The sequence below is a fragment of the Astatotilapia calliptera genome, chromosome 10, assembly GCF_964374335.1.
Source record: "Astatotilapia calliptera chromosome 10, fAstCal68.1, whole genome shotgun sequence".
NCBI classification, from domain to species: domain Eukaryota; kingdom Metazoa; phylum Chordata; class Actinopteri; order Cichliformes; family Cichlidae; genus Astatotilapia; species Astatotilapia calliptera.
This window is the reverse complement of record NC_137431.1, coordinates 23,162,618-23,190,327: the sequence shown is the minus strand read 5'-3', so window position 1 is coordinate 23,190,327 and position 27,710 is coordinate 23,162,618. Positions and strand designations below refer to the sequence as shown.

At 37.5% G+C, this 27,710-nt stretch overlaps 1 protein-coding gene across 1 annotated transcript; it reads left to right on the top strand.

Annotated features, from left to right (window-relative positions):
* gabra6b (gamma-aminobutyric acid type A receptor subunit alpha6b) lies at positions 1–25,772 on the top strand. The gene is made up of 10 exons (XM_026182502.2): positions 1–207; positions 359–483; positions 871–938; positions 1,998–2,218; positions 3,667–3,749; positions 3,947–4,090; positions 4,375–4,527; positions 9,204–9,481; positions 16,853–17,109; positions 25,615–25,772. Exons 1-10 carry the CDS (start codon positions 122–124, stop codon positions 25,625–25,627), a joined length of 1,428 nt encoding a protein of 475 aa, XP_026038287.1. The 5' UTR covers positions 1–121; the 3' UTR covers positions 25,628–25,772.
* The last annotated feature ends 1,938 nt before the right edge of the window (positions 25,773–27,710 follow it).

Sequence of the window (27,710 nt, the reverse complement as noted above, 5' to 3'; positions counted from 1 at the left end):
GCGGGCGCAACCGCACTAGAGGGAAAGTCAAGTCGTGCTGGACTGGCGCGGTATCCTCTCACGGTTTACAAGTAAAGCAAGAGCGGACTCGCATTTTATCAAGCTTTGAAAATGATGGAATATGCTGATTTTAAAAGTTGACCTGGGATTTCTAGTTGTCAGGTGTCGAGGCATGGCTTTCCTTGTAACTTGCTTATTTTTGTCTTGGTGAGTATGGCAACTCTTTTCTCTGCATGTTCTCGGACTTTTACGCATCTTAATCACAGACTGTGGATGCTTGTGCCTTTGAGAAACTCAGTATATTCAACTGATTTTCTATCTGTTGAAATGAGCTTTGAGCAGTGCATATGTACTTTAGTTACAGTGCTAGCAGTGTTTGGGGAAATCAGCACAGTGAGACCAGTATATATTTGGATAACATCACGCGTATATTGGATAGATTACTGGATGGCTATGACAACAGACTGCGACCTGGATTTGGAGGTATGCTAATGGACGTATTATACTGTATTTTGTATAATATTGCTTCATGATGATTAGATCCATATCCTTCCTTAAAGGATAAAGTTTTACTCAACTAGTTGTTTGTATCTCATCTAGTTTACGTTATCTCTTAGCCGTCTTTCCCCTCTTACATTATAATAAAATCACAAGTTTGCTATTAGAAACTTTTCATAAAATTATCATATCTAAAGCATGCTGTTTTGTTGTGTGTTCATTTTATCTGATGTGGTTATTTTAAGTCTGTAAATGGCACATTTTATACATATAACTTTATTCCTTAACCTCTTTATATTTTAAGAAATTAACAAATAAGCTAGTCCAAAATTTTTGTCTGCATCAAAGCAACCACTTATCTTTCTGCTGTAGGTCCAGTTACAGAGGTCAAAACTGACATCTTTGTCACCAGCTTTGGACCTGTTTCAGATGTTGAGATGGTATGTCAACTATGCCGACCACTGAAGTACTGATACAGGATACACAAGGAAAAATGTGTGGATGTTATTCACATACATGTGTTTGGTTGATTGTAAACAAAGTACATGTGAAAACAAGATTTCACTGCAATGTATATGGTCTTTCAACCTCAACTCATGTTACTCCCAGCATTCATTATTCCAACATTTGGGCAGGATGTCATTAGTGCAGCTTAGGATTTTAATCTGGTTGACAATCCCCCCCACCCCCCCCCCACCCTCCGCCATAGCGATGTGGCTGTGTTAGGATGGAATAGGCGGGCTACTTCTGCCACGGGATAGGCTGAGTGATGTATGTCTGTTGTACTCTACTATCTTTGGTCTTAAGCTTTAGATACTGCTTCACAGCCTCTAAAGCCTACTAGAACTGCCATGCGATATGCTAGGGGCAGTTCTATAGAGGGGTATGTAAAGCTTTTAAGGGAAGCAAGGCCATCCATGTGATCTAAAGGCTGGATAGACTCATAATACTGACTTACTGCTGACTCTACAGATGAAATAAACTGTGTCTATTTTAACTGTGTATTAATAATGAATTACTCAATCAATTCACTTAACTTTCAGAGCTGGTAGGGAATGAAACATGGAAAACAGAAAAGTAAAATTTGCAACAATTGAAGAAAAACTATATATATATATATATATATATATATGTGTGTGTGTGTGTGTGTGTGTGTGTGTGTGTGTGTGTGTGTGTGTGTGTGTAAAGGTGACCAAAGTGTACAATATGCTATGTCTTGAGGGTTTTCATCATAAACAAGGTTTTAGTTTTGGCAGTATTGGCATTAATAACATAATCCTCCAGAAAGAAAAAGAGACTGAGAAAGAGAAAACAATTCATCACATTGCCAATACTCTATCCAGCAGGTTCCTTCGAAACCATGGCTCACAAACCCATCTGCCATTATCTCCGGGGGAAGCAGATAATAATGGCAGGAGATAGTAGATGCAGCACCAGCAGTAGGAGTGGTCATAGTAGTAGTAAATACATTCGTAACCCACGCTCTCACCTCCATCCAGGAATACACCATGGATGTGTTCTTTCGTCAGACGTGGATTGACGAACGACTAAAATTTGAGGGCCCCATTGAGATCCTGCGGCTCAACAACTTGATGGTCAGCAAGATCTGGACACCGGACACATTTTTCCGCAATGGCAAGAGGTCGATCTCTCACAACATGACTACCCCCAACAAGCTGTTCCGCATCATGCAGAACGGAACTATCCTCTACACCATGAGGTAACAGTGCTGGACAGTGAGATTCAAACCTAGCCAAGACCGGAATAGAGCACAGACCTGGAAAACAAATTAGATGAACAGGCATCCAAGAATATGCACAGACATGAAAAGAAACAGCGTGCCATTCCAAAAACAAGATATGTGCCATCTGATACTGAAAACAGCCCTGGAAAGTGATTCAAACAAACATGACTCCAGCTTTGTTCCAAAAGGAGATATGCAGAATGAAAAAAAAAGCCCCTAGAGTCAATAATGGCACAAAAACAGATTTTTTTGTTTTTAATTAGATTATCTAAGTGGATGAACTCTAAAACATTTAAAAGTAAATAAAAAGGCTTTATCTAAGAAAATTTGTAAACTATATTACAATAAAGGGATGCCACCTTTGTCTACAGTACAGATTTTATGAGGGTGGGGTGAGGGGCTATAGACAAGATGGCAGACACAAACCAACTTGTTTGTTTTTTTATTGTTTTTTTGTTTTTTTTACATATATGAAGTAGTGCTACATTTATTGGTTCACTGGCTGAAAAGAAAATACATTCGAAGGCAATAGATGTTTAAATAACAGATAAGCTAACTGTAGTTTTGTGAGTATAATGATGCAGTTTCTACAGTCTCAGCTTGAATTTTGTCCTTGTGTTAGCTTTGGGTAAAAGATCTAAACTTTTTCTGAATTACTTCATCTTAAAGTTGTTTTTTTTTGTTTTTGTTTTTAAAGTAGTTTAACTTGAATCATTTCATTTGGGATCAGTTTCCCCCCCTTCGTCTGTGAGCCTGAGAAATTTCCTCAAAGCTCTGAGCTGCTTATTAGCTGTGAGTTCTTGTATAAACTGTCACTCTGGTAAACAAGAATATTATAACAACATTGTAGAACTGAATAACCTAAGTCATTTATTACATTAACAATAAAACCAATATAATATCACTGGAAATGTTTTAACAACTAAGGATATTATTAAGATGTTGTGTTCTGTGAATTTTATAACTTGAATAATTCCAAAGAATCAAATGTGTTTTACAAGTAAATAAACAAATAAATAAAATAAAATAAATACAAATAGAAAATAACATTAAGTTGTTATTAAAAATAAGTTATAAATAAGTTATGAAAATATGTAAGTATATGTTTTACTTATGAGCAGACAACAAACATGGGATTCTTCTTCTGCCATTAAAAATAAATAAATAAATAAAAACATCCTTTGTGAAATGTGTTATCCACGGTTGTCCTTCGCCAAGTTGTGTGTTCACCGCAGTGAAATGGTCTTGCAGGTTTTAGGTCATCTATGTTACCAAAAATATTGTATAATCCTATATTCTGTACTTGTTTTTTTGCTATAATGCTGAATGGCACCACACCAGACCCAGCTTGAAAGAGCAGTGTTTATAAAGCTAGTATGAAATATAAATCATACACTTAATTAAACTGTTTTCTATTCCTACAGATTAACTATAAATGCAGAGTGCCCCATGCGTCTGATGAACTTCCCCATGGACGGCCATGCCTGCCCACTTAAGTTTGGGAGTTGTGAGTTAGTTTTTTTTCAGCCTTACTCACCCGACAGATGGTGTCACTTTCAATCACTGATTACTCTGTCACTGAGCAGATGACTGACAAGATATCGTCAAAGATCTTAATTTGAAATGCCATACATATGTGTGTATGTGTGTGTGAATTTTTGAAAGTTTTCATTTTTAATCGCCCTTTTTATCCATGCTGTCTAGATGCTTACCCCATCAGTGAAATTGTGTACACATGGAAGAAAGGTCCTCTGTCATCTGTTGAAGTGCCACAAGAATCATCCAGTTTGCTGCAGTATGACCTTATTGGTCAGACAGTTTCCAGTGAGAGACTAAAATCCAATACAGGTGAGCAGATGTTTAACATCACCTGTCATAAAGAGTGTGCAGTGGTCACTGTGTTAAAACTAAAACCTGCTAAGGACACTTCAGTGAATCCGTGAACTATTTACCATTACATGTTTGTGGAATGTTATGTCATGCATGAACTTGCATTCTTTTTAAAAATTTCATCATAAATAGAACAATACTTTTCACCAGTCAGTATTAAAAGACTGGTGTATTCATCAGATGGCAACCATGTCAAGTAAATTCTCAGCATTGACAAATCTTTTTGGTATTTACTCTTCCAGGTGAATATGTCATTATGACCGTTCATTTTCACCTGCAAAGGAAAATGGGCTTCTTCTTGATTCAGACTTACATTCCCTGTATCATGACTGTCATCCTGGCCCAAGTCTCATTCTGGATTAATAAGGAATCAGTTCCAGCTCGGACTGTGTTCGGTAAGAGCTCCTTAAATTCTCATACTCATTTAGTGTATAAATTTCAATGTCAGTTTCAAGATTTGAAAAAAATATCAGAAAAAGGGATTTTGACGTAGACTCCAGAGCTAACACATTTCACACAGCCATTGACTACTTGGATTGAAATATTTGGAACGCTGAAGAACATTTTCAGTTTGTCTTCCAAAAATAACTGGCAATTTTTTGTAAATATTCAGGTTTTCTCAGTTCTAATTTTGCACCATTGCAGTTAGCTTCAGATTATGACACAACTTGAGTGCCCATTAATTAGCTGAACAAAATAGCCAAGCATACATTATCCATTATTTTGTTGTGGCTTACTTCTTTTTAGTAAAGTATCAAAGTATCAAAAAGCCAAATAATAAACTGTCTGGATTTATTGACTTGCCGCCCACTGGTTGACCCCACAACTCCTGACTCTCACTTTACAAACTTTAAGCAACTATATTTTCTCTGTTTGTTGCACCCTAAATTAAACTGCAATGAGCTGTCTTTAAAATGAAACCTCCTGCAATAGAACAAAGACCACCACAGTCATCACAGTCAGGTTTTACCTTCATTATCTCTATTCCTCCTCCACTATGGTGGAGCTGAATTAATTGGGAATAGATGTCCTTTTTGAAATTGGTCATGCAAGGGCTGAGAGGGGGAGGATGTTTACTTGGCCCTTTTCCGAGCACTCACAGGTTCCGCTTGCTCACATTACATTACGCTACAGTTGCTACCAAGCTCTAGCCTCAGGAGCAGCAAGGGTGAGATACACTGAACAAAAACAGAGATAGACTAAGAGGAATGACAGCAACAGAAAGACAGAAAAAGCACAGATGCAAAAAGTGAGGATAATGTGCAAAAGTGCACAGATTTTGCTATCATTTTTAACTGAATTTCCATTATTTGTAAAACTCAAGATGCAGCTGTGCACAGAAGCAGTGCTAGCCCTTGTCTTTGGAAACGAGCCAGCGCTCCAACAAATCTGCATTCTCCTTCAGAGAATAGATCCCCGTCATTAATGTTTGCATGGAAGTTGAAGCCTCGTGTAGAAAGCACATCTGTGGCAACTCATTAGCCTCACTCATCCTGCTGTTCTCAATTCACTCAGTACTGGCTGGAATGAAAAGATACAGACAAGCAAAAAACCCCCGAAACAAACCCAAAAACCTGCTCATTCTAAATCGAGGACAGAGGACACAAGAGATTATGTACAAAACAAGTTGCATTGCAAGTGATGGCCAAAAAGCCACTGCTTGAATAAATTGAATTAACACACAAGTTTTGGGTTGTGACTAAAAGATAGACAGTTTAGTTACGTTTGAGAAGAACAGATAAGTTATAGGTGACCTATAGGTGTAAGAATATTAAACATACAAAACATGTATTAAGGGGGTTCAAAACAAACAATTATTGTGTCTATGAAGTCATAATTCATTTGTGAACTTTAAACACTTCTTTGACTTCACAAGACATACATTTGCTACAACAACAGAAAACAGTGAATAGCTGTGTGTATTAATCTGATAATCATTATTTGGAAGGTAACCAGAGCTAGTGCACTCTCATTTTCTTCAGATGCATCCTAGGTTGTTTTGTTCTGGAGACAGGCCTGACACTGACAGTGCATTAAACCATACCATATTGCGTGCTGAATTGTCAACAACCTAAGAGCTGAAAGTCCCTTGAGCACAAGTCTTACAGACTTAATTGAGTGTGGCCTAATTTGTACCTTGCTTTTTTTCTTATAAAAGCCCATAAATGCCCCAAGCATTTCATTTCTATCCTGTCTTTATACTTCATCCCTCTCCCTCCCACACTCTTTCTTTCTTTTTCTTTTGCCTCTCCCTCCTACCCTGACAGGCTTTCTTTCCATGTTCCTCCTCCCTTTTGCAGTCATTTAACTGGTGCTTCAGATTTAAACAGTCAGACTGGTTGACTGTTGGAGGAGGTTGCATCTGAGGGTTGTTAGGTTTTACCATCAAAGTGCTGTGTAGAAAATGTTTTTGAGACATTATTAGGTGCATTAAAACCCCCATAAGTTCCTACAATGCTAATGAAAAGTGCACAGCTACAGTGCACATTTGGTAAACCATGGGAACAGTGTTCAATGGCCCTTTATCCCTGCTTGCTTTAGCTTGATGAAAGTGAATTAGATATGTACTTTGGTAATGGGCTGTTAAAAGAGATGTTCATTGTCGTGGCTCAAGAGTTGGGAGTTCGCCTTGTAATCGGAAGGTTGCCGGTTCGAGCCCCGGCTTGGACAGTCTTGGTTGTTGTGTCCTTGGGCAAGACACTTCACCCGTTGCCTACTGGTGGTGGTCAGAGGGCCCGGTGGCGCCAGTGTCCGGCAGCCTCGCCTCTGTCAGTGCGCCCCAGGGTGGCTGTGGCTACAATGTAGCTGCCATCACCAGTGTGTGAATGTGTGCGTGAATGGGTGGATGACTGGATATGTAAAGCGCTTTGGGGTCCTTAGGGACTAGTAAAGCGCTATATAAATACAGGCCATTTACCATTTACCATTGTCAGCATCTTTATCTGACTTAATAAGGAAGGAATCTGGGTGGGGAAAAGGGAAATTCTTATCTAAGGATTAAGAACTACGGATCATTTCTATTCATGAATTAAGTAGTATTAGGGGCTATGTCTGAAATGTTATATCTAAAATGGAGATGTAATGGACCTTTTGTGTGATAAACTACTCTTCTCCCAAATGAAAATTACTTAGAAAAAAAATTAAAAAAAGAATAATTATATATATATATACATGTATATTGATTTCCTACTAAAAGGAAGTCTGTTAGTCTTAGTCTAAGCTTCAAGTTCATGTTCATTCTTTCTTCTGATCATCTCTCTCCATCATCTTGTCTGTACCTCATATTAGACAAGCAAACAAATATTAGCAAATACCATACAGCCTGGATGTCTTTCTCCAGAATGTTTATAGATATTCGGTCTCTTTTTACCGACGTGCCAATGTGGGGGCAGGGGTTAGTCTGCTTATGGACAGATTAGCATTCCCTCAAGTGACTTTTTGGCAACACTTTCTGATTTGAAATGCCACATTCTAGTTATATGCTATAAAACAGGACTGCTGCCACATGTTAAAAATATTCCATGGGAAAAATATGCTCTGCTTGGCTCTGTTATTTTCTTGTTACATCATATACACATATATTTTTATCAAAGATTTATGACATCAACATCTTAACTAGTGTTACACAGTATCTTTTGTTGTATGATGTGCAATGTGCCTTTTTTTAAAAGTATATCTTTCTCTATAAATATTAATAACACGATGCTACGATTTCGATTGGGACCTGGAGGTGCAGGATTAGAAATGAACAGCTGAAATGAACAGAAAAGAACAGCTCAGGTTCAATAATTTGGAGGGAAAGTAAGAGAAAAGGATGAGATAGTATGAATATAAGAAGAGGAGGGACACGGGGTATATTGGAGAAAAGATCTTAAAGATGGAGCTGCTAAGCAAAAGGAAAAAAGGAAGACCACAGAGATGGTTCATATATATGTAGCAAACGAGGATATGCAGAGAGTAGGGATGATAGAATTGGATATAAGTGATGAGGTGAAATTGAAGCAGATGATCCATTAGCAACCCCTAAAGGAAGCAGCTGAAGAAGAAGATGTATAAATGTGTATGTCAAGTTAGCTTATTATGATATTTATCAGTAACTCATACGAGTCCATCATGATGGTTTGTTTGCAGTTTCATCATGGATATTGCTGATACTATTGATATTTTGATGAAAGTATAAATTTGAAATCTCAAATTTAGCAACTGCATGAAGAAACTGTAAGATTTCTCCCAATATTTAGGTTAACAATCATTGTTAACCTAAATTGTTAACTTTTTTGTTCTTTAGGAACAAATGTCCCAGTATTGCATATTTGTGTGTGGATTGTTACTGTCAGTGTCTTTAATGTTTTTACTTTTTGAGAAGCAATGAACACCTAAACATCCAGTTTTCTCAAATCCGTCTTTACAGAAGAGCTTCAACTTTGCATTGTTAGTGGGTTTGCTCGTGAACTGCTTATCCTGATCCTTCCACATCATTTCTGCTGGATGTATATCAGAACCTTGATGATTCCAAAAAATAATCTTTCTTTTACTACAAAAACTTTTTGGTAGAACGACCGATCAGTGTTTGTTTACTGGTTGTCTTTTTCTTTCACGTTTTCTCTGGTAAAATTAAGAATTTATTGTTTCATCACTAATGGCAAGCTGCCCTGGACCAGATGCACCAAAACATGCCCAAACTACAATACTCCCACCACCACGTTTCACAGATGGGATAAGGTTCCTTTGCTGGAATGCAGTGTTCTCCTTTCTCCAAACAGAAACTTCTCATTTCAACCAGAAAGCTCCAATAAATATCCAATAAAATGTGTTCAGACAATCCTTTGGCCCTCTGTTTGAACAGCAGTGCTTTCTCTTTAAAATCCTGACATGCGTGAAATAGTTTTTTTTCTCTTTTTTGGTGTTAAACACCATTGTAATAAGTGGTGTGAAGATTTGGGTAAAATGATAAATGATTTCTAAGATTTGATCTACAGATTTTGAGAAAAAAAAAAGGCTCAATTTAAACAGGCTGGCTCAGCATCCTTATTTAACAATATATCTACTGCTGTCTCCTTCCCATATGCAGGTATCACCACTGTCTTGACGATGACAACGCTCAGCATCAGTGCCCGCCACTCACTCCCTAAAGTCTCCTATGCCACAGCCATGGATTGGTTCATTGCTGTTTGCTTTGCCTTTGTCTTCTCCGCCCTGATTGAGTTTGCCGCCGTCAACTACTTCTCCACCTTACAGGCCAACAGGGAGCACCGGAAAGCAGCGGCCATGAAGGCAGCAGCTCAGGAGGCAGCAACTGCGGCCGCTGCTCCCGCTGTGGCCGCAGGGAATGACGTAGAGGTGTCCTCAGTAAGTCTAGCTCACCTTTTCAAACTTCTGTTTACATGTATCAACAAATATTCTGATAATTAGCTAGTTGAAGATGACCAGCCTGCTGTTGTTTCTTTCAGATAAAACATCTTAATATCACAAAAGTAGAGAAATGCCACCTTTACTTTTTTGCTTTTCTTTACTTAAACCAGTAAAGGACATGCAGAAAGTGATGGTATAGTATTAGCTCCAGCTTTAAACATTAGAAATTGGTTAATCCCAGCAAATGAATGAAGCATGGGATTTAAAAAATGTGGCTCAGTAACATCTGGCTAATACTAAGCAAAGTGTATTTATGTATTTTTTTGCACTAATTGCTCTGTGAAATGGCTTGCACATATTGATATGCCCCTATTTGAATTACACAAATTCTAGAAATTTACTTATTAGTTTTGGTTTTTCTGAATTATAACTCAAGGAAGGTGGGAAGCAGTTTTTTTTGTGAAGTATGAGTCATTTGTTTGGGAAGGGCTAAAAACACAAAAATGAGGTGGCCAAAAGTGCTTGTGGTTCTAAGGTTGAGGTATATAACATGCGCATTATGACATCATCTCTATATATTGCATATCAGGTTCTTCTCCCTAATCATTGTGTTTATTTAGATCTGAGGTTTGACTTGACTTCTGGTATCTTGCTAAGCTTCTGTATTTTTTTTTTCATCCTGTCTAGCTTGTGTTTGTCTCTCTTTAGCTGACGAAATCCATTCTTTGCTCTGTGCTGTTATATAACAATTTCAGCGTTTCATTCTTTTCACAGTTTATGTTGGCTCTGTCAGCATGACATAAGCACATCTGTGTGGCAAACGGAGAGCAGTAGATAAAAAAAATAGTAATTGTGTTAAAAAAGGCGAGTACTACAATATGCAACCTTTTTGCTTAACTTACGTTGAGTCTAATTCTTGAATTCTGAATTGTCTAATCCTGAGTTAGAAAAGAGTTTGCTGAAAAAGACCTGAATTACCTGAACACTTGAATTTTTTTTTAGCTAACTCTGACTATATAAAAGTGTCTGACGAAGTTGTATGTATAATAAAAAAAGCCATTGTTAACTGAGCTCTGATGCAATGATTCATGATGGCAGTGATATAAAGAGCAGAGCTGTCATTTTATTCCAAGGAACTTGAAAAACAGCAATGAATCACACAACTTGAAATGTAATTATTCAAATTTAGTTCAATTCATTTCTGATATTTACAATAGGAGTTATCTTAGAGCACTCTACACTGTAAAGCCATACTGTAGGAAAAATGTAGGTAGTACTCCCTATGAGAACCCACGTGGGGAGAAAACACATATTCGAACTATATTCTGTCTATAGTGTAAAATGATTTAAACCACATTTACTTAAGTTTTATGATCGTATAGTTGTTTCAGCTTCATGCCAGCGATGACAAGAATATTTCATCACTGTGACCGATATCTCCATGACAAATGATTGTTCATTGATCAATGTTTAAAGCTTAGTCTGTACTTATTGCGTCAACACAGTGTGCATCAAAAGCCATGTCACTACCGGAGCCACACACTTTGATGTCTTTTTTGACTAGTTCTACAACTCCTGTTATTTGTGCCATTTTTTAGAGAATGCTCCATGGACACACAAATGCAAAAAGAGTTAGCTGGAGTTTTGAGTCTGTATCCATCATATAGCAGAAGACTCCTACGTGGGCCAGTATTTCTTGGAGGGATACAATTACAGCAATTTGAAAGCATCAGACTTTCTACAGAGCAATGTGATGGATCACACAATTGTGCTTGTGTCCGAAAACTGCTTTATTAAATCTTAAAGGCCGCTTTGAAGGAGAAAGAGCAGGTAAAATTGGTTGTTTGAGCTCTGGTTGCTCCAGTCTGCATGCCAAATATCCTTGGTCAAGATACTGACCCCGAGTTGCTCTCCAATGCATCCATAAGAGTAAGAACTTCTATGAATTTTAGATTAAAAAACACTTACCAAAAAGAAAAAAAATCATAGGAAAATGTACTTGAATGAATGGGGGTGAATTAGGCAAGTTGTATAAAGCACTTTAAGAAAAGTGGTATATAGTCCATAATGGTAGTCCATTTACCAACCACTTTCATTTTCATATTTGTTGTTTATCCTCTGTTTAGTGAAGATTTAGTTTGCATTCCAATTTATTAATATTAGAAATGTTCCCATTTTAGTGTTACGGCAGATTCGTGTTTTTGTTCACTTTATTTTAAACAGCCTTTTTTTCGATACATGAGTGTTGTCTTCAGTCGAATATCTAATAAAAAGAACAATAACAATATTTTAAAAAATGTTTAACAGCAAAGCCTTTCATGAAAGACATTCAACAAATATAATAAACAGAAACATAAGAGAAATACCAAATTACCTGAAAAAAATCTTAAATTTTTGTTTGAATGTAAATGAGAAAGGCAGGCTTTAACAAGTGTAGACCATGCCAAGTCCCTGCTGCATACATGAAGTAATCATGTCAATGCAGTGTTTGTGATATATTGTGAAATTCTGCAAAGAAAATTAAAGGTTGTTCTGTGAGCAATGGGAGACCTTACCCCTGCTTTAGCATGTTGGTCCTGCTTGACAAGAATAGATTTGATTCTACTCTTAACCTTTTTCCCCTAAATTCTTTCTGTCGTATTTTTTGCTGACAGAACAAATACGACATTTGCCACATCTATAATGTAAATAGAACACAATACATGAAAAATCACAAAATCATGCTTTTGTTTGCAATTTATCCAATGCTTCTATCTCACCCTTTTGATCAATTAAATGTTACAATATTGCTTTTCCCTGCTTCCTCTCTCTGCTCTATGCTACTATTGTAAGACCTCTATTCTCTACTACACACACACACACACACACACACACACACACACACACACACACACACACACACACACACACACACACAGATCTCCCTTCTGCGTCTCTCCTGCTACTTTTGCTTGAATGTGCTGTCCACACATAAACAGTGAAACATAACAACCTTCACTTTTTCCAGTTTTGCACTCATATAACTCACATGCAGATATTATCTGCAACACACACCTAACCAACCCGTGTATATACATCATCGGCAACAAACGATGTCCCCTGCATCCATATAGTTCACTCATCGCTTTCAACAATGCCTTATCTATCCATCTAGCTACAGTATATCATCCATCCAGCCCTTTCTCCCAGTCCTTTATTCATCCCTGTAACTGTGTGATAACCACAGTGAGTGACACGGGGAGACAGCCAGTGGCTCAGTGAATGATGTTGCTGCCGATTATGTAAGAGCCATAGATTAAGGGAATATCCAGCATATCACTGCACGCTCACAAGAAGGAGGGCAACCACCACCACAATAAAGCAGAGAGGGGGCTGAGAAAGCAGGCACAGTCCATTTAAAAAAAAAAAAAATTATTTTTTATTTTTTATATGGAACAAGATGGAGAGATGGATGATGGGCCAGTGTGGTTTGTTTTTTGTGTTTTATGTGAGTTTGCATTCGTGTGTGTGTGTGTGTGTGTGTGTGTGTGTGTGTGTGTGTGTGTGTGTGTGTGTGTGTGTGTGTGTGTGTGTGTGTGTGTGTATGCATTAAAGTTACACTGAGAGGAGAAATAGAGTGGGAGGGATGCATCATGGAAAATGACTGCTTTCACCAAATATGTAGGAGGAAAGACTCTTTATTACATAGAAAAAAAACACAACAATGGCGTATCACTGGGAATAGAAATAGCCATCTACCAGTCACGATTTAAAAGACCACGACCTGTTATGACTGTCATGTAAAACACAGCAGGCATGGAAACCTCACAAAAGCAAATTGGTTCAGTTAATGAATCAAATATACAACTGTAAACATAATGGGGGATCGAGTGTTTGTCAGTGTGAGTAACGGGTGCTGAATGCATTTCCAGTGGTGAGTAGGTGGTGCAGTATTTAGTGCTGGAAATAAAGAAAATATTTTTTTCATATTAAGAAAAAAAAATAAGGTGAGAGATAGAAAGATGTGATCTTTATGCAGAGGTTGAGCCACGGGTACTTGCAATCACAGAATTTGAAAAGATTGCTTAGGCGATGAGACACTGATTAAATCAGGACATTTTTAAGGAAATTCTTTTGCTGTCCTGTCGGCTTAATAACTAGACTGAAAGAGAGGATTTTCAGGTTCAGGGATCAACACTAACTAAAAAGTAGCGTCATGGATGGTGCATAACATTTTGACTTTTGTTGCCAAGATGTCAGGTCTCTCTTGGAAATGAGATTTTTTGATCTCAATGAGATTTTTTTTTTACCTGAATAAATGAAGGACTAATAAAAAAATTGTAATGAAGTAACACTTGTTGAATGCACTGATTACAGGTATTTATTTAGAAATTTCTATTTCTACATCATTTAGCAGTCTTCCACCCCCCACCCCCTATTTTTCTATGTTTATAGCTAACTCTATAATAATTCAGTATGTGAAGCATAACCATAAATATCCACCTTTATCAACGGTATTATTAAATGATAATTTAGTCATGGTAATTCGATGGACATCCAGTTTTTGGAGAAAATTCTGCTGTGAAAAACACTGAACAACTGTTATCTTTCAGTCAACATGAGACAGGAAATAATCAAACCACCAGGGAACGGCGCTACATGAAGCTTACATCTCTAGCCTATTCATTTTTTATTCAGCACAGTTAAAGTTTCCAAGCCTAAAATGACTGCCTGCCAGGCTTAATCATTGGGAAATTTTGTATTTTTAAGAACTTTTTAGAAACAAGCTACAACCATTAAGCCAGTTAATGTATGTCATTAGCCTACTTTCACTTCCCATAATGGCAGTAGTGTAGGAAAGTTAAGTAACTTTCCCACACACTATGCAGAACTGCATGCCTCCCACTGTTTCCCACCAACTCTTTATTGAAATTTTCAGAAGTCATACTAGTAGCAGTTTTGCAATGTAATTTAGTCATGCAAATTAATTTAGTCATCTAAAATGTGCAACTGTGCCTTAAACTGTGCAATCACCTTGAGCAACCATGCTATGATTCAAAGAAGTCACCTGAATTCACTTCGCCTAGGGCAAGATCTCTGTGTTACTGAATTTGCGAGGTTAAAAGAGTTATGTTGTCACCAGTGTTTTTGAAGGCTTTGATATATGTGTGAACAATTTGTTTCTTATCCTTATTTCTCTGCCAGTAATCTCTTGGTACTGTACATAAAAGTAAAAAAACAAAACAAAAACAAAAAACAGTTTCGTGAACCCTGTGAGATTGTGAGATTAATATGGTTTAAATGTGCAAAATGACAATGATCAGGACATTTTTTGTCTTTTCATTCATTTATCCGTATCCTTCGATGGTTCATCTTATTGGATCATAACTGTTGTGTGTGACTGTGTGTGTAATATCCATGGCTTTTAATTTGTAATAATTATTTACATATATTCACCCACTTACATCCAAACACCCAGAGATGAGGCTCCTTAGTGGACAGAAAGTGAAATCGTGCTGTCTATTAACCCCTTCGCACACTATGAAACATAAACACACTCGTGTGTAGCTCTTAACCTGCTCTACTCACGGAGACCCACATCCAAACATGATCCATATATCCGTTAGTCAGCACCCAACCTTTCTGTGAGTCTGTTGAAAACTAGAGCAGTGAATAAGGGACAAGGACTTGATCTCCCATGAGATTTAAGAGGAAGCCAAGAGATCCTGTTGTCATCATGAGCAATAGCTTGTCATTTGGCTCAACTGCAGACATGTGCAGTACACCATGCAGAAGTAATGCATGCGGTGTGTGTACTCACTGCATGTTGTTACCTAAAAGGGAAACAGAAACAGGTAGCTGACATTTGAAGCTACAGCCTGGTGTTGTGAAGCATACAGTATACCACTCACAGATAAGAGGATACACTATTATTCACTGAAGAGTGAACTTAACCTCGAAAATGACTGGTGGTAATGGTGGTTAGATCATCTGGACCTGCTCTCTCTCTCACAGCCCTTCCCCAGTGTTGCTATAGAACTTTACAGAGCTTGATATATTCATCAAGCCCATAATAATACAGCTTAAAGAGAATAGAAAGGTTTAAAATGCTGCTCAAACATTAGCTTTTTTATCTTTGTCTAACACCTCCATATCAAATGTTTGTGACTTGCACTCCTGTGAACTTCCTCAAATGATACACATTTAAACCCCCAGACGTATAATATATTAAGATTTTACAGCATGATTGCACTACTCAGCATAGCTGCCATGGAATGACTGACAAATATTTTATATTTAATTTGATTCAGTATTAATGTTGTTAATAACTCTAATTTAACTGCTAATGGATATTTAAACTGGCCACCATGGATTTTATTTATTTATTTATTTTTTGGAATGTTTCCCCTAAGCCTTAGGATTGTAACAGTTTAATAGTTTCTTAACCTGTAGAGGAGCATGTAATCCTGTAGCCTCACAAATCCTGCCTAAATCTCACAAGTTCAGATTTTGTTCCAAGACTGCCAAAAAATATCCACACTGAAGTGAGAAACACTGAATGCTTTAGTAAACTACTAGGAGTTTTTCCCCCAAAATAAAATGTAAAGAACTGTTCAAACTCTGCTCTGCAATAAATGTTCTAGAAACTTGCAAATTTAACAAGGAATATATTTGAAATTTCCATGTAAACAAAAAGTGTCCTATAAAGCATAAATATGGCACAAAACAGCATATTTAAAATAAATATTAAATTATATTATTATAAAGTTCAGTGCTGATCAATAAAAGGCCATCGTGGAATGACTGTATTTTTTTATGCTGAAATTTGTTCCTTTAAAAGGGAACGTGTTCTTTCTCACTTACTCTACCTGGAGGCAACACATTGTTACTTGACCCATTTTCCAGATGTACACTCCCCTTACTTTCTGTACACATACTGTATATGATTTACAACTATTGGAGCAGGGAGCATGTGTTGCGATCACACTAGTTTACTCAAAGTTGATGAGGCGTGAGAAACCCATGCGTCAATATATTGAGCTTCTTTCGTTTAATATGGTTTGTTTGCCTCCCACAACTACGCCAGCCTTGACAGAATGGGCTGAAGTTTCAATCAAAATCAAAACATCATTGATTTTCTTTTCTGGGTGTAATTACTGTGATACTCATACTCATTTTAGATATAGATCACATGCTCCATAGAACATATGGACTTATCTATTTACAGTATGTTAAACACACCACTATCATCAGAATGGATTTTTCCTTTTTTCCTTATTTCCTCCCTTAACACTAACTAGCATTGATGTTATAAGATACTGACATTATAACATTTTGTTTTTCCCTGGTCTTTATATACTTTGTATCGTTCTTATTTTCCTCTCCAAGGTGGATGCCAGTAGTGTGCTTAAGAAGAGGATGAACTCCACCCCGATGTTTGAGCGTCCTGCCAAGACATTTCCCAACCCACCGGTCAATGCCCAAGCATTCCTCCAGCAAGGTTCGGCTGTACCGGCCAACAATGTTCTGACTGGCACCAGCATCATCGACAAATACTCACGCATCCTTTTCCCCCTTTCGTTTGGCGCCTTCAACCTGGTCTACTGGATTGTCTATCTTACCAAGGACACAATGGAGATGTCCAGGTGAACAGATGGCATGTTGTTACAAATGATTCCAGCATTTGTTTTTATGTGTTTGTAGAGAGACAACAGACAGATTTTAGGATGACTACTGCCTTACTGACTATAACTGAATGGGTTTTTTCCCCCCCACTCGGCTAGGAAAGCCCGATGGGATATTGTCGGCAACCTGCTGGGTGGGAGGGTGGGCGGGCAGGCGGCGTCGACACCCAAATTTGTGAATGCAATAACTTGAGAACAACGCAACATAGTAGTATCAAATTAGCACCATTGGTACATCTACTAAAATCTCACACAAGTTTGAATCTCACAGATCTCAGCCTCAAGGTCAAGGTCAGAGGTCAAGCATTAACTTGACTACTACGAAACAAATGTACAGCTTCTGTACTTATATAAGATATAATGATATATGGAATGTTCATCAAATTATTGACATATGAACAAGAAAATTATTTGCACTTTACATTACTGCTTGGTAACAGTGTGGTAATAATAGAGTAATAAGGTGGAAATGACAAGGTAATAATATGGAAATAGGAGTTTACTATGACTTAAATACAAATTAATATCAAAGTAATAACTAAGTAATATCATGCATAATCAGTGGCTTTAGCTGAGTAATAGAGTAATAGTAATAGCTGAGTAATAATAATATTGGGTGAGAAGGTGGAGTCTGAAGGAGCAGTGAGGACGTTGGATGGGAAACTGCAGGTTTAGTTATTTTGCTACTTTCATATTAATACCACACTACCACAGTATTACCAAACTGTAATAGAAAGTCTTTTCTCTGTCAAGTTTGCATGCTGAGGTTCTCACACGCAGTTGGTGTTAGTCTTTTCATCAGTTACAATTACCTACTTTGATTCCAGATCTTCATAATAAACTTGAAGAGTCAATATGTGGTAAATTTTAAAAGACGCAAAAGATGCTTTTTGCTCAAAAAAGGCTCATAAGGTTCCACAATATGACTGTGTAATCTGGTTTATGTCCCCACAACAATAATACAATACACATACATGCATACACATTTCTCACAATTAAGAAAAATGTGAGAGTTTTGGATGAAAAGAAAGGCAGTATGCTGATTATGTGGGCAGGTGGTTCTGGAAGTTTACATTTTGCTAAGTCTCCAAGTGTGTGAGAAATAGCTTATATTGTCTTCCTTATTGGTGGATTTTGTTGCGCTTAGGGACCTTTGGCTATTGAGCAAAATATAACTGAAAATATACCCATCTGTGTTCTAAAGTTTGTCTGCTGTGTGTGTGTGTACTTGTGTGTTTGTATACCAATGGGTCTCTGTGTGTAAGAGATAAAGGAAGTTAGAGACAGAGAGAGAAAACAGAATATGGGAATGTGAAGTATTCATTATATATATTGTTTTACATTTTTTTCTTTCTTCATTGTGCATTTGCTATTCTGGAAGGGCATATATTATTCATCAAATACACAAAGATCTTTCAACTTACAGAGAATTTTTCCAATATGACTTTTTCCAAACGTGTTAGAGACTGGTCACGGGGTTGATACTGAACGGACTGCATTATTTACAGGTTTTATGAGTATGTACTTTCAATACATAATGAATTCTTGCCCAAATAGGATGAACATGCAATTATCTTCTGTTTCTCTTAGCAACATTACTAAAAATATATCTCCTAGCCATCATTTGCCATGCATAGATTGCACTTGTAAACAGGCATAATAGCTGTGTGCAAAGCTTTAATGAGCCATGCCTGTCCAAGCCAGAGAAAATAAAGAAAAAATAATTAATGTATAATTGCTTGACCTCTTTATAAAGTCATAATTCTCTTATATTTGGGCTAATGTGGTACAAAACTGTGCAATATCTGTAATGGCCAGCAGGGGTTGGCTCTCCTATCTTAAAACAAGTCAAAGTGCAGAGAAGACTAGGATAAAAGTAGCCTAATTCACGCATAATTTATTGTCTCAGTCAACATTTCACTAATGACTTAATGGTCTCATTTGGGAATTTCAAGTCATATTGAATGCAAAATTAACTTTATGTTGAATCTGCAGTCACATTAAGTGAAATATATGGTAAAAAGGGACCGCTTGCTCTCTTTATAATTGGCAACTTCATTAATCTACCAGAAAACAACCCTTCTACTCACTTAATCTGTGACCTTGTAGAGCAAAATTCAGCATTTTGGTCTAAATAACCCAAAATGTGATTTCCACATATGTGGACACCAGGTCCTGATCAGACACACACTCTGTATGATGATCTTTTCTTTGCTGTTTGCTAACTAAGCTCCCACTAATATTTAGTTTTTTTAAATTTTCGTTCAAATTTTCATACAAAATGTGATCTCAAAGAAATCCTTTAGCTTTTTGTCAAACATCAGGATTTCTACATATTGAATTCAGCGAAGGCGACAGCTTTCAAACAATACACCTTAAGCTTACACTAAATCAGTTTAGTAAACAGCATCAAATCATATATAGGATGTGACTTGAAACAGCAACTTGAGAGGCTAATACTCACAACAGACTATATTATGAATACTTATAGTACAACATAGTAAACTAAATCTGAATCTATTTTTCTGTTTTTTCAGGTGCTGTCTTTTAAATTGTATACTGCACATAACTTACAGTTATTGCTGATATACACAGCAGTCGTGCTGCGTCTTGGCTTTGTTATTGCTAAAGCACAAATAGCGCTATGGTTCTTTTGATGACATCATGAGATGCATTGTGCTCTCTTATATTACATCTATAGCTCCCGTATGACACTTTGATAGGATGTTGAGATTTATACTAGTTAGAGATAAAAAGGCTCACTTTATTGTGTATGTGTGCAACTTAGTGTGCTTGATTTGTCCCGGCCATATGCTCTAAACAAATGTGTCTGCCTGGTTGTGCATTTATGTTCACACTATCGATATGCACACTATCAATGTGCATCAACACTTCTGACTCTGGGGCTTTTCAACTGTGTGGGTTCAGCTCCTTTTATTCTCCTTTCTTGCTCTTTCTCTAAAAAGAGAAAAGCCCCCTGGCATGAGCTGAGACAAGTCAGATGACATGACAGTGTTGGAAGGGATCAGGATAGCTGTGTGTGACTAACCCGCTTAGTGACACTCTCCTAACTGTTTCTGTTAATTGATAGGAACTGCAAGCTTGAAAGGAGATCCTGACAAACGTCCTGTAGAAAAATTGCAGAGTGACAGCATTTCAGCTCTGGGAATCAGGAGCAATTAAAAATAAGAAAATGGCATATAATAAAGTATGCATGTGTTTCTTTTGGAATTCATGTGCATATGTCACAGAGGAATTTCTTCACATACAGTGCATTTAAGTGTGACTGAGAAAGTGCAGTGAGTGGGGAGGATTGATGAAAGGCAAGAAGGAGGTGATACAATACACAGAGCCCCAGGGCTAATAACTGAAACCCCCAGTGGTCTTAGAAGCAGCTAGTGCAAAGAACAAGTATAACCACAGGTTGTCATTCTGATCGATAACGGCTACATGACTGTAAGAGTTGAATCGTCTAACATCGACAAAAACTGCCACTGAACACGCTTGCTGCAGGTGGTGTTGTAGAGATGGTTCTTATATTCATCCTGAGAAAGATCAGAAGGTCTTCTCCAATACAGAACATCTCATGTCTGAAATCCTACTTGCGAACTTGGCATGTCAGCAGAAGACAACAACCGCAAACAGACCCTTTTTGGGGAAAATAATCTTATTGACAGTGATATGCTGCGAAGAGATGCACCTGTTAAAATGTTATCCATTTTTTCAGCAGTAGATATTACATCTTTGGAACAAAATTACTTATTTTCAAATCACAGTGGGTCTCAGAGGCAGCAATAAGTTACTATCGGGCTTGGCAAGGGAATAGAGTTCATGGCAGGATGATCAGAGGTTTTTGGTGTGCTCGTCATGTCAGGAGCTGGGCAGTTATCTGCTGAGATGACTCTAAAAAGTAACAGTACTGCACCTCAATCCATTCCATGAAAATAGACAAGTGCAGAGAAAAACTCACAACGCTTTTGTTGACATAATGATGATTTCTAAAACACTAAAAACAGTCATAAAACATTTCTTGGCATGCATTTTGTTATTATGAAATATATATAGTTGCTTGATAATTCACTTTTGGCATCTTGCCAACAGACTCACCCAAATGATAACCTTTACAAGTAAAATCACACTGAAATTTGCTGCCAATCTTTATGCCACATGGAGGTAAACATGAATAAAGAGGTTATAAAGCTGCCAATAGTTGACTTTTCTCCATAAATGAACTGTTTGGTATTGTAAAGTTCACCCTTTTCTCAATTAAACATCTGATTATCAGCATGAATGAAGGGAAACATATCAACGTGGGTGAGAACCTGAATGGTGAATTGCATTTTTACCTAATTTGCTTGTTGCCTGGGATAATTGAGATATATTTGGCTGATATTTTGAATTGTGGCTAAAGTGGTGCAAACACTGCCTAAGATTATAAGTTAAATTACAGTTAAAATAGCGGGAGCGCTATAGATTATGACTGAAACACGGTCCACTGCACAATACTTTCACAGTTAACACTTTACATTTCTTTGCTCTTGTGTGCAGCACCACCTACACTAGTAACCTCTTGATTCTCAGTAAGACCCACATGAATCCAAATATTGTATCCATTAAATGAAAGTGAGCAGCTCTTTTCATTTCAGAGAAATAAACATACAACTCCAGCGGCCTAACTGAAAGCAGATAGCTGTGCAAGCAACAGACCCTTTTTCTCTCTTTGTGTCTTTGCTTTTTTATTGAAGGGTCTCCTGCAAAGATGAGGTGAACCAAAAGAAAAGATTTTGGTCTGCTGTGAGTGTAGGTGGATTTGTGTGCAAGTGTGTGTCTACTTCAGTGAGGATACAGGCATACAAGTGTATAAATGTGCCGTGGCAGCAGTGCCTACCGACTGCAGGCTATTTTAATGAATAGCACCATTCAGGGCGAGACATGAAGGAAACAAATTTGCTGAAAACACTTCCTTCCGTGAAGGGCCCCAGCTGGTTGGTTGACTGGTTGCTGGCTGCCTAGCAGGCTAAATGGTGTATGTGTGTCAGAGTGGGTACAGCAGGCGATAAGCCTTGCTCCTCTTTATTGGCCATCAGAGTTCCAGGCTTGAAAAAACAACTTCCCTATTGTTGCTCATAAATCAAAACCACTAAATGCTCTTTCAAACTCAATTCCTATTTTCAACTGCAGGGCCATAGCCATAGCTTTGGTGTAATGATCATTCAATTACAGGCCACTCATACAGGGAGTCGAGAAGACCGATATAAACAGTGATCCCCTATCTATCATTTTTCTCTCCTGGGTCTTGTGAGAACTGTTTACATCTGCCTTTGTCTGTCAGGCATTTATCACACATCTACCTTTGTTTGCATGGAAGCCTGTGTGCACACTCATGCAGAAAAAAAACACAAGCATTTACAAATCTTAATAGGATAATTTGTTATCAAACAAGAAATCTGTTCTCTTTTTTCTTTTTTTCGCATCGTCTATCACCCCTTGCTCCCATTTGCTTTTTCTATTTCTTACTCTATCTAGTGTCACTCTTTTAAACGCTTCCTTTCTCAGTCACCATCTCTCCACTATATTACCACATCTTCCACTCTGCCATGGTGCACAGTCTGCAGTCTGAATCTTCCTTGATAAAACGGGACAGCCTGACAGGCTAAGCAGAGTGCTGTCCCTATACCTCATTTTCTCAGCATTAATCACCCAGGCTTTCAACTGCAAAGAAGAGACTTGTCTCTGTGGGACTCTCCCAGTGCTTTGCTGATCAGTCCTCTTTAGCAACTGTACAGATGCAAATTTGTCATTTGGTTAGTTGAACAAATGCAGTTAATAAGGAAAGGCAGCCTTGTTTTAAGATAAATGGTGCTGTTACCAAAAGGTCACAAGTTCACTTCCTTTAAGAGCCTGTCTGCAGTTCTTTGACCTGTCAGTGCACCCTAGAACAAGACTGATGATTCATTTCAAGTCAGACTCTTTGAATCTTTTTCTTAAAGACATATGAATTGTTTTGACAGTAAAATATTGTGAGAATGGAATGACAAATGTCGTAGCAAATGTCACATATATAATTTCTGTCACCTGGACACATGTATATTGCAAATTGTTTTGTTTAATCTATGCAGTGTTCCCAGGGGTCGCCAAGTGGGCTTTGCCAAGTGGAGGTAGTGTAGGTAAGGGGGCAAAAGGGGAAAAAGACTCATTTACAACTAAGTCTTACAATAATTTTGTAGGGTATATTCATATAAATGTTGCTCCTTCTTTAGGTTTTCCTTTGCTCTTTGTCGTACATGCTACATAGTATATGCAGGAGTTACGTGAAATATTGTATTATGGCTGCTTTCCAAAACCTAGCCTTTGTAAACATGGAAATTGAGAAGAGTTGCTAAAGAAATTCAAATTCAACTCGACCTCATCTCGAAACAAGTCCTGTTACTTAGCAGCGACAATGAATCAAATTTGGGGCAGTTATTTTAGTAATTATTTTGAAACATTATCAAAATTACCCTTCATTTCAATGGTCAGGGGACCATAAAAACTGCATGTACAAAATAGCCAAATCCAATCGAATATACTTAAATATTTGTTGACTTTACCCATAAATAAGACTTTTTTTTTCACTTTTTCCAGCATATTTGCTGTTATAAAATCTCCCATGAATTTCATTTTTAGAAATTGTTTGAGTTTCATGTCTATCTTTCTTATGATGCTACTGCTGCTAGCTCAACCCAACAGTTGTGTAGCAAAGAGTCTGCCTACTGTACAATGTGCCCAATAAGTCTATTGCACCCTGCCCAGTTTGGCCGGCACCTGTTGTCCTCCTTGACTTTAAATAAGATGAATTTCAATCATCATTTAATTTGTTGTCAAAGAGATTTCATTATATGAATTGCCAACTTTAGCCATAAATCATATAGAGATCCACTGAAAGCTAATATGAATTAGTCCTAAGCCTTAAATTTCCAGCTTACCAAATGTCACATGCTGAGCAGCACTTACATTTGAAAGTAATCTCTCAGTGTCCTCTCTTTGTTGCATTTTTCTCCACCTAAAGTGGGACGTTTTAAAACATCTTTGTTCTTCCTGGAAAATACGTGAACTGTGCACATCTAGCTAGCGCACAGATTCTGTGCCAAACTGCACAGAGAACCTGTTTGTCACTGGTGATGTTTGTTGAACTGCTAGAAAGGTTTCATTTGAGATTACCCATAAAAAAGTTATTTTGTAGTGCTAGCTAGATGCTGAAGTACTGCTGGTGCAACATTATTGATATCTGCATACTTGTTATTTATCTCTGGCTGTCTTCACCAGCATGTCTTTTATACTGTCTTCCTTCTCTTACCCCAACCGGTCGTGGAAGATGGCCGCCCCTCCCTGAGCCTGGTTCTGCTGGAGGTTTCTTCCTGTTAAAAGGGAGTTTTTCCTTCTCACTGTCGCCAAAGTGCTTGCCCATAGCGGGTCATTTCATTGTTGGGTTCTTCTCTGTTTGTATTATTGTAGGGTCTACCTTATAATATAAAACGCCTTGAGGCGACTGTTGAATTCAATTGAATGCATAACAGGAATGAATCAATGGTGGAGAAGGGGCTGCAGTAGGTAGGGTAGGGTCAAGTGGTGAATTAACTGTAGCATCAGCTGGAAAGATGGAGTTAGTAAGTTAGGCAGTTTCATACAAAATACTAACTATCAGATTTATTTAGTCATTGAATCGAAGATTCTGTAATGCTATTCTAGATCATTCCAGCCCTCTTAAACCCCAGAGTGTACCAATAATACAAGGCAGTGACAATAAATTATAACAAATCAGTATACAATGGTACATTTGTTGTCATACTCCACTGTGTTTTACTTTTGACTGGAATGACACTATGGTTAAACACTTATGTCTACTGGATTTACAAATGCTAAATGCCTATTTTTAATCTGTCTCAGCATATCACAGTTAAAACTTGATGATATAAAGGATGAAGTTAAAAGACACAAAAAATACATTTGCATACTGAAACTATTAAAGATTTTGTTTTCATTTTTGTATTGCAGTGAATTCTAACTAAAAACACACAGAAAACCTCCAACTTTTGCCAGCAGGCATGTAAAGTTCTCTGGCTAAAAATGGCTCTCAGTGCTGTCAAAAGTGTCACCGGCTTCAACACATAAGGCAGAGATGGTAAAGATGTAAACTACCTAGCTAAGTTTTCCAGATGGGTTTCACAAAGTCTTTCAGGAGAACAGTGGCAGTGAGACACTGAATAATTTCAGATTTATTTTACCTTTAAATTCAGTCTGGAATGGTGTTCAGGCAGATATGGACAGATGCAGATTTGAATAGGTATGCATATGTAGGTTTCTGTAAGCATATATTAGTTTAGTTGAATGTGTTAAAATCCATTCTTCATGATCATGATGCTTTCTATTTTATTTTGAATAATTTTTACTAATTCAACATTTTCTTCTCTGATTTTTGTCTTACAGGGATACCATCTAGGCCTAGTGTTTGTTCTTCTGGATGGCACACACACACTTACATGCATACATTTACATTTATATGTATCAGCCACAACCTTAAAACCAGCGACCATTGAAGTGAACAACATTGATCAGTTCATTTAAATGCAGCACTCTTCTGGGAAACCTTGGGCTCTGACATTCATATGGATTTTACTTTGACTTGAACTGCTTACCTAACCTTTGTTCCCGACTAAGCACACCCCACCATTGCAACAACATTCCCCAACAACTGCAACCTTCCCAAGCTGTATAATTTACCCCCATGATATAAAAACTCCTCAGGAATGGGTGAAGAACACAACAAAGACAAAAGTTCCCAGGTACTTATCTGATGATGAATCAGTGGAATTCTCCAGAATGAGCCACAAATTCACAGGAGATACACTCTAAAGAAGCCAGGCACCAGAGGACACCCAGCCTCAGACACCCCATGTCCATATCTGGACAGGTTAGATTTGCTTTTGCAGATCAAGTGGAACCCAGTGCTAGGCAATTAGATTCATTGTTATGGCTAATCTGATATAAATTTAAGAGGCACAAACAAAAAGTTCCACTTCTCCATAAAAAAGCAAAACCCAGTTAAGTAAGTTATTAAGTTCTTTTGATGTTTTGCACTACTTACAATGCTCCTACTCCATTTATCATATCAAGTAGCCAACTCATGTAGGTAAGTAATAATGGTGGTAAGTGACAAAAAACTGCTATGTACACATTGCAACACAAGCCGGATTATTTGTGCCAAATGCTTCCCCTTAAACACTTCAGGATGTAAGCGAAAAGTCTGAACCTGGAGTTACACAGTACATGAAACAAAAGATAACCATGACTCTGGTCATGCTCCTGACCTGATGTACCACCTATTTGGACATTATATTCCCTTCTACTACTGACTGCTGCTTAGTCACTTGGCTCTATCTGACCCATCTCTAATCATTGTTATTTACATTTTGAAGAGATCTAGTTCCTTAATCCAGAAAGAATACCACAGGAGATTCAGATATTAATTGTAGGATATGTTTACCTGGCTGCAGAACTAGGGCAGCCACACATCTATAAGTTATAAAAGTTATAAGTTATTTTTGAACTGCCAAAAATATTATGCTTATCCATTTATTCAGATAAAATATTTTCTAATTTAATATCAGCTCACTGACTTTTATATGGCTGCAAATACAAGTAAACATAGTATAGAAAGACTCCAGATAAAGGCTTCAAGGCTACCTGTAGAATTTCTTCTTTATCTTACAACATTAAGATAAAGAAGAAAGGGTTCAATGGGTTACAACATTAACCCATTGAACCCTTCCTAACAGCAAAGCAGATATAATCTAAAAATATAATATAGAGTAAGTTTGCCACTAAACTTCGTCTATAAGTTACACGACAAAAGCAAAAATATATTTAAAAAAAACAAACAAACAAAAAAAGCAGGTTGCCGGATTCTAGTGCTGGAGAAGATAGAACATTTATGGGGAGATTCACCACATAGAGCAATCTGATCACTTAATAAACTGGATTTTCACACAAAGGAAAAAAAATACTTGCCAAGCTCTCTTTTTGCCACCTCAGTGCATTGTATTTCATTTTATCTTGTTGCATGGAAAGCAAGTGCTTTGAGAGCAGATGTACCTGATCCTTTTGCCAACTTGACCAGGCAACTCAAAGCCATATGAGCTCCAGAGCCCCATGCTCTGGTATAATTTAAAACAGAAACTACATCTCTCTACCACTCTTTTTCATTCATTTCAAATCTCTGAGATATAAAAAAAATTACCCATTAGTAATAGCTGGGGTAGGACCTACTTTGGGAGAGCAAGAGCTAAAGCATCCACAAAGATCCACTTTGTTGTATGTATTGATTTTCTGTGTGCATGCAATTCACATGCAGTTCCAGACATCAGAATGATATTGCATCTGTGGTTGAAATGACACATTTCCTGCTTCAATATTTAGAACACATGTAAGGGAATAAGTGTACTTGTCCTGATACTGCATCCATTGTGACTGAGTGACTGAATTGCAGGAACTCTCTCACTGCCAGCTCTACTTTCCACTATTCA

Excerpts from the sequence above, each read along its gene's own strand:
- gabra6b (XM_026182502.2), top strand. The coding sequence starts at position 122 with ATGCTGATTTTAAAAGTTGACCTGGGATTTCTAGTTGTCAGGTGTCGA. Across the intron at positions 208-358 it reads ACTTGCTTATTTTTGTCTTG|TTACAGTGCTAGCAGTGTTT; the intron begins GTGAGTATGGCA and ends TATGTACTTTAG. Across the intron at positions 4,091-4,374 it reads GAGACTAAAATCCAATACAG|GTGAATATGTCATTATGACC; the intron begins GTGAGCAGATGT and ends TTACTCTTCCAG.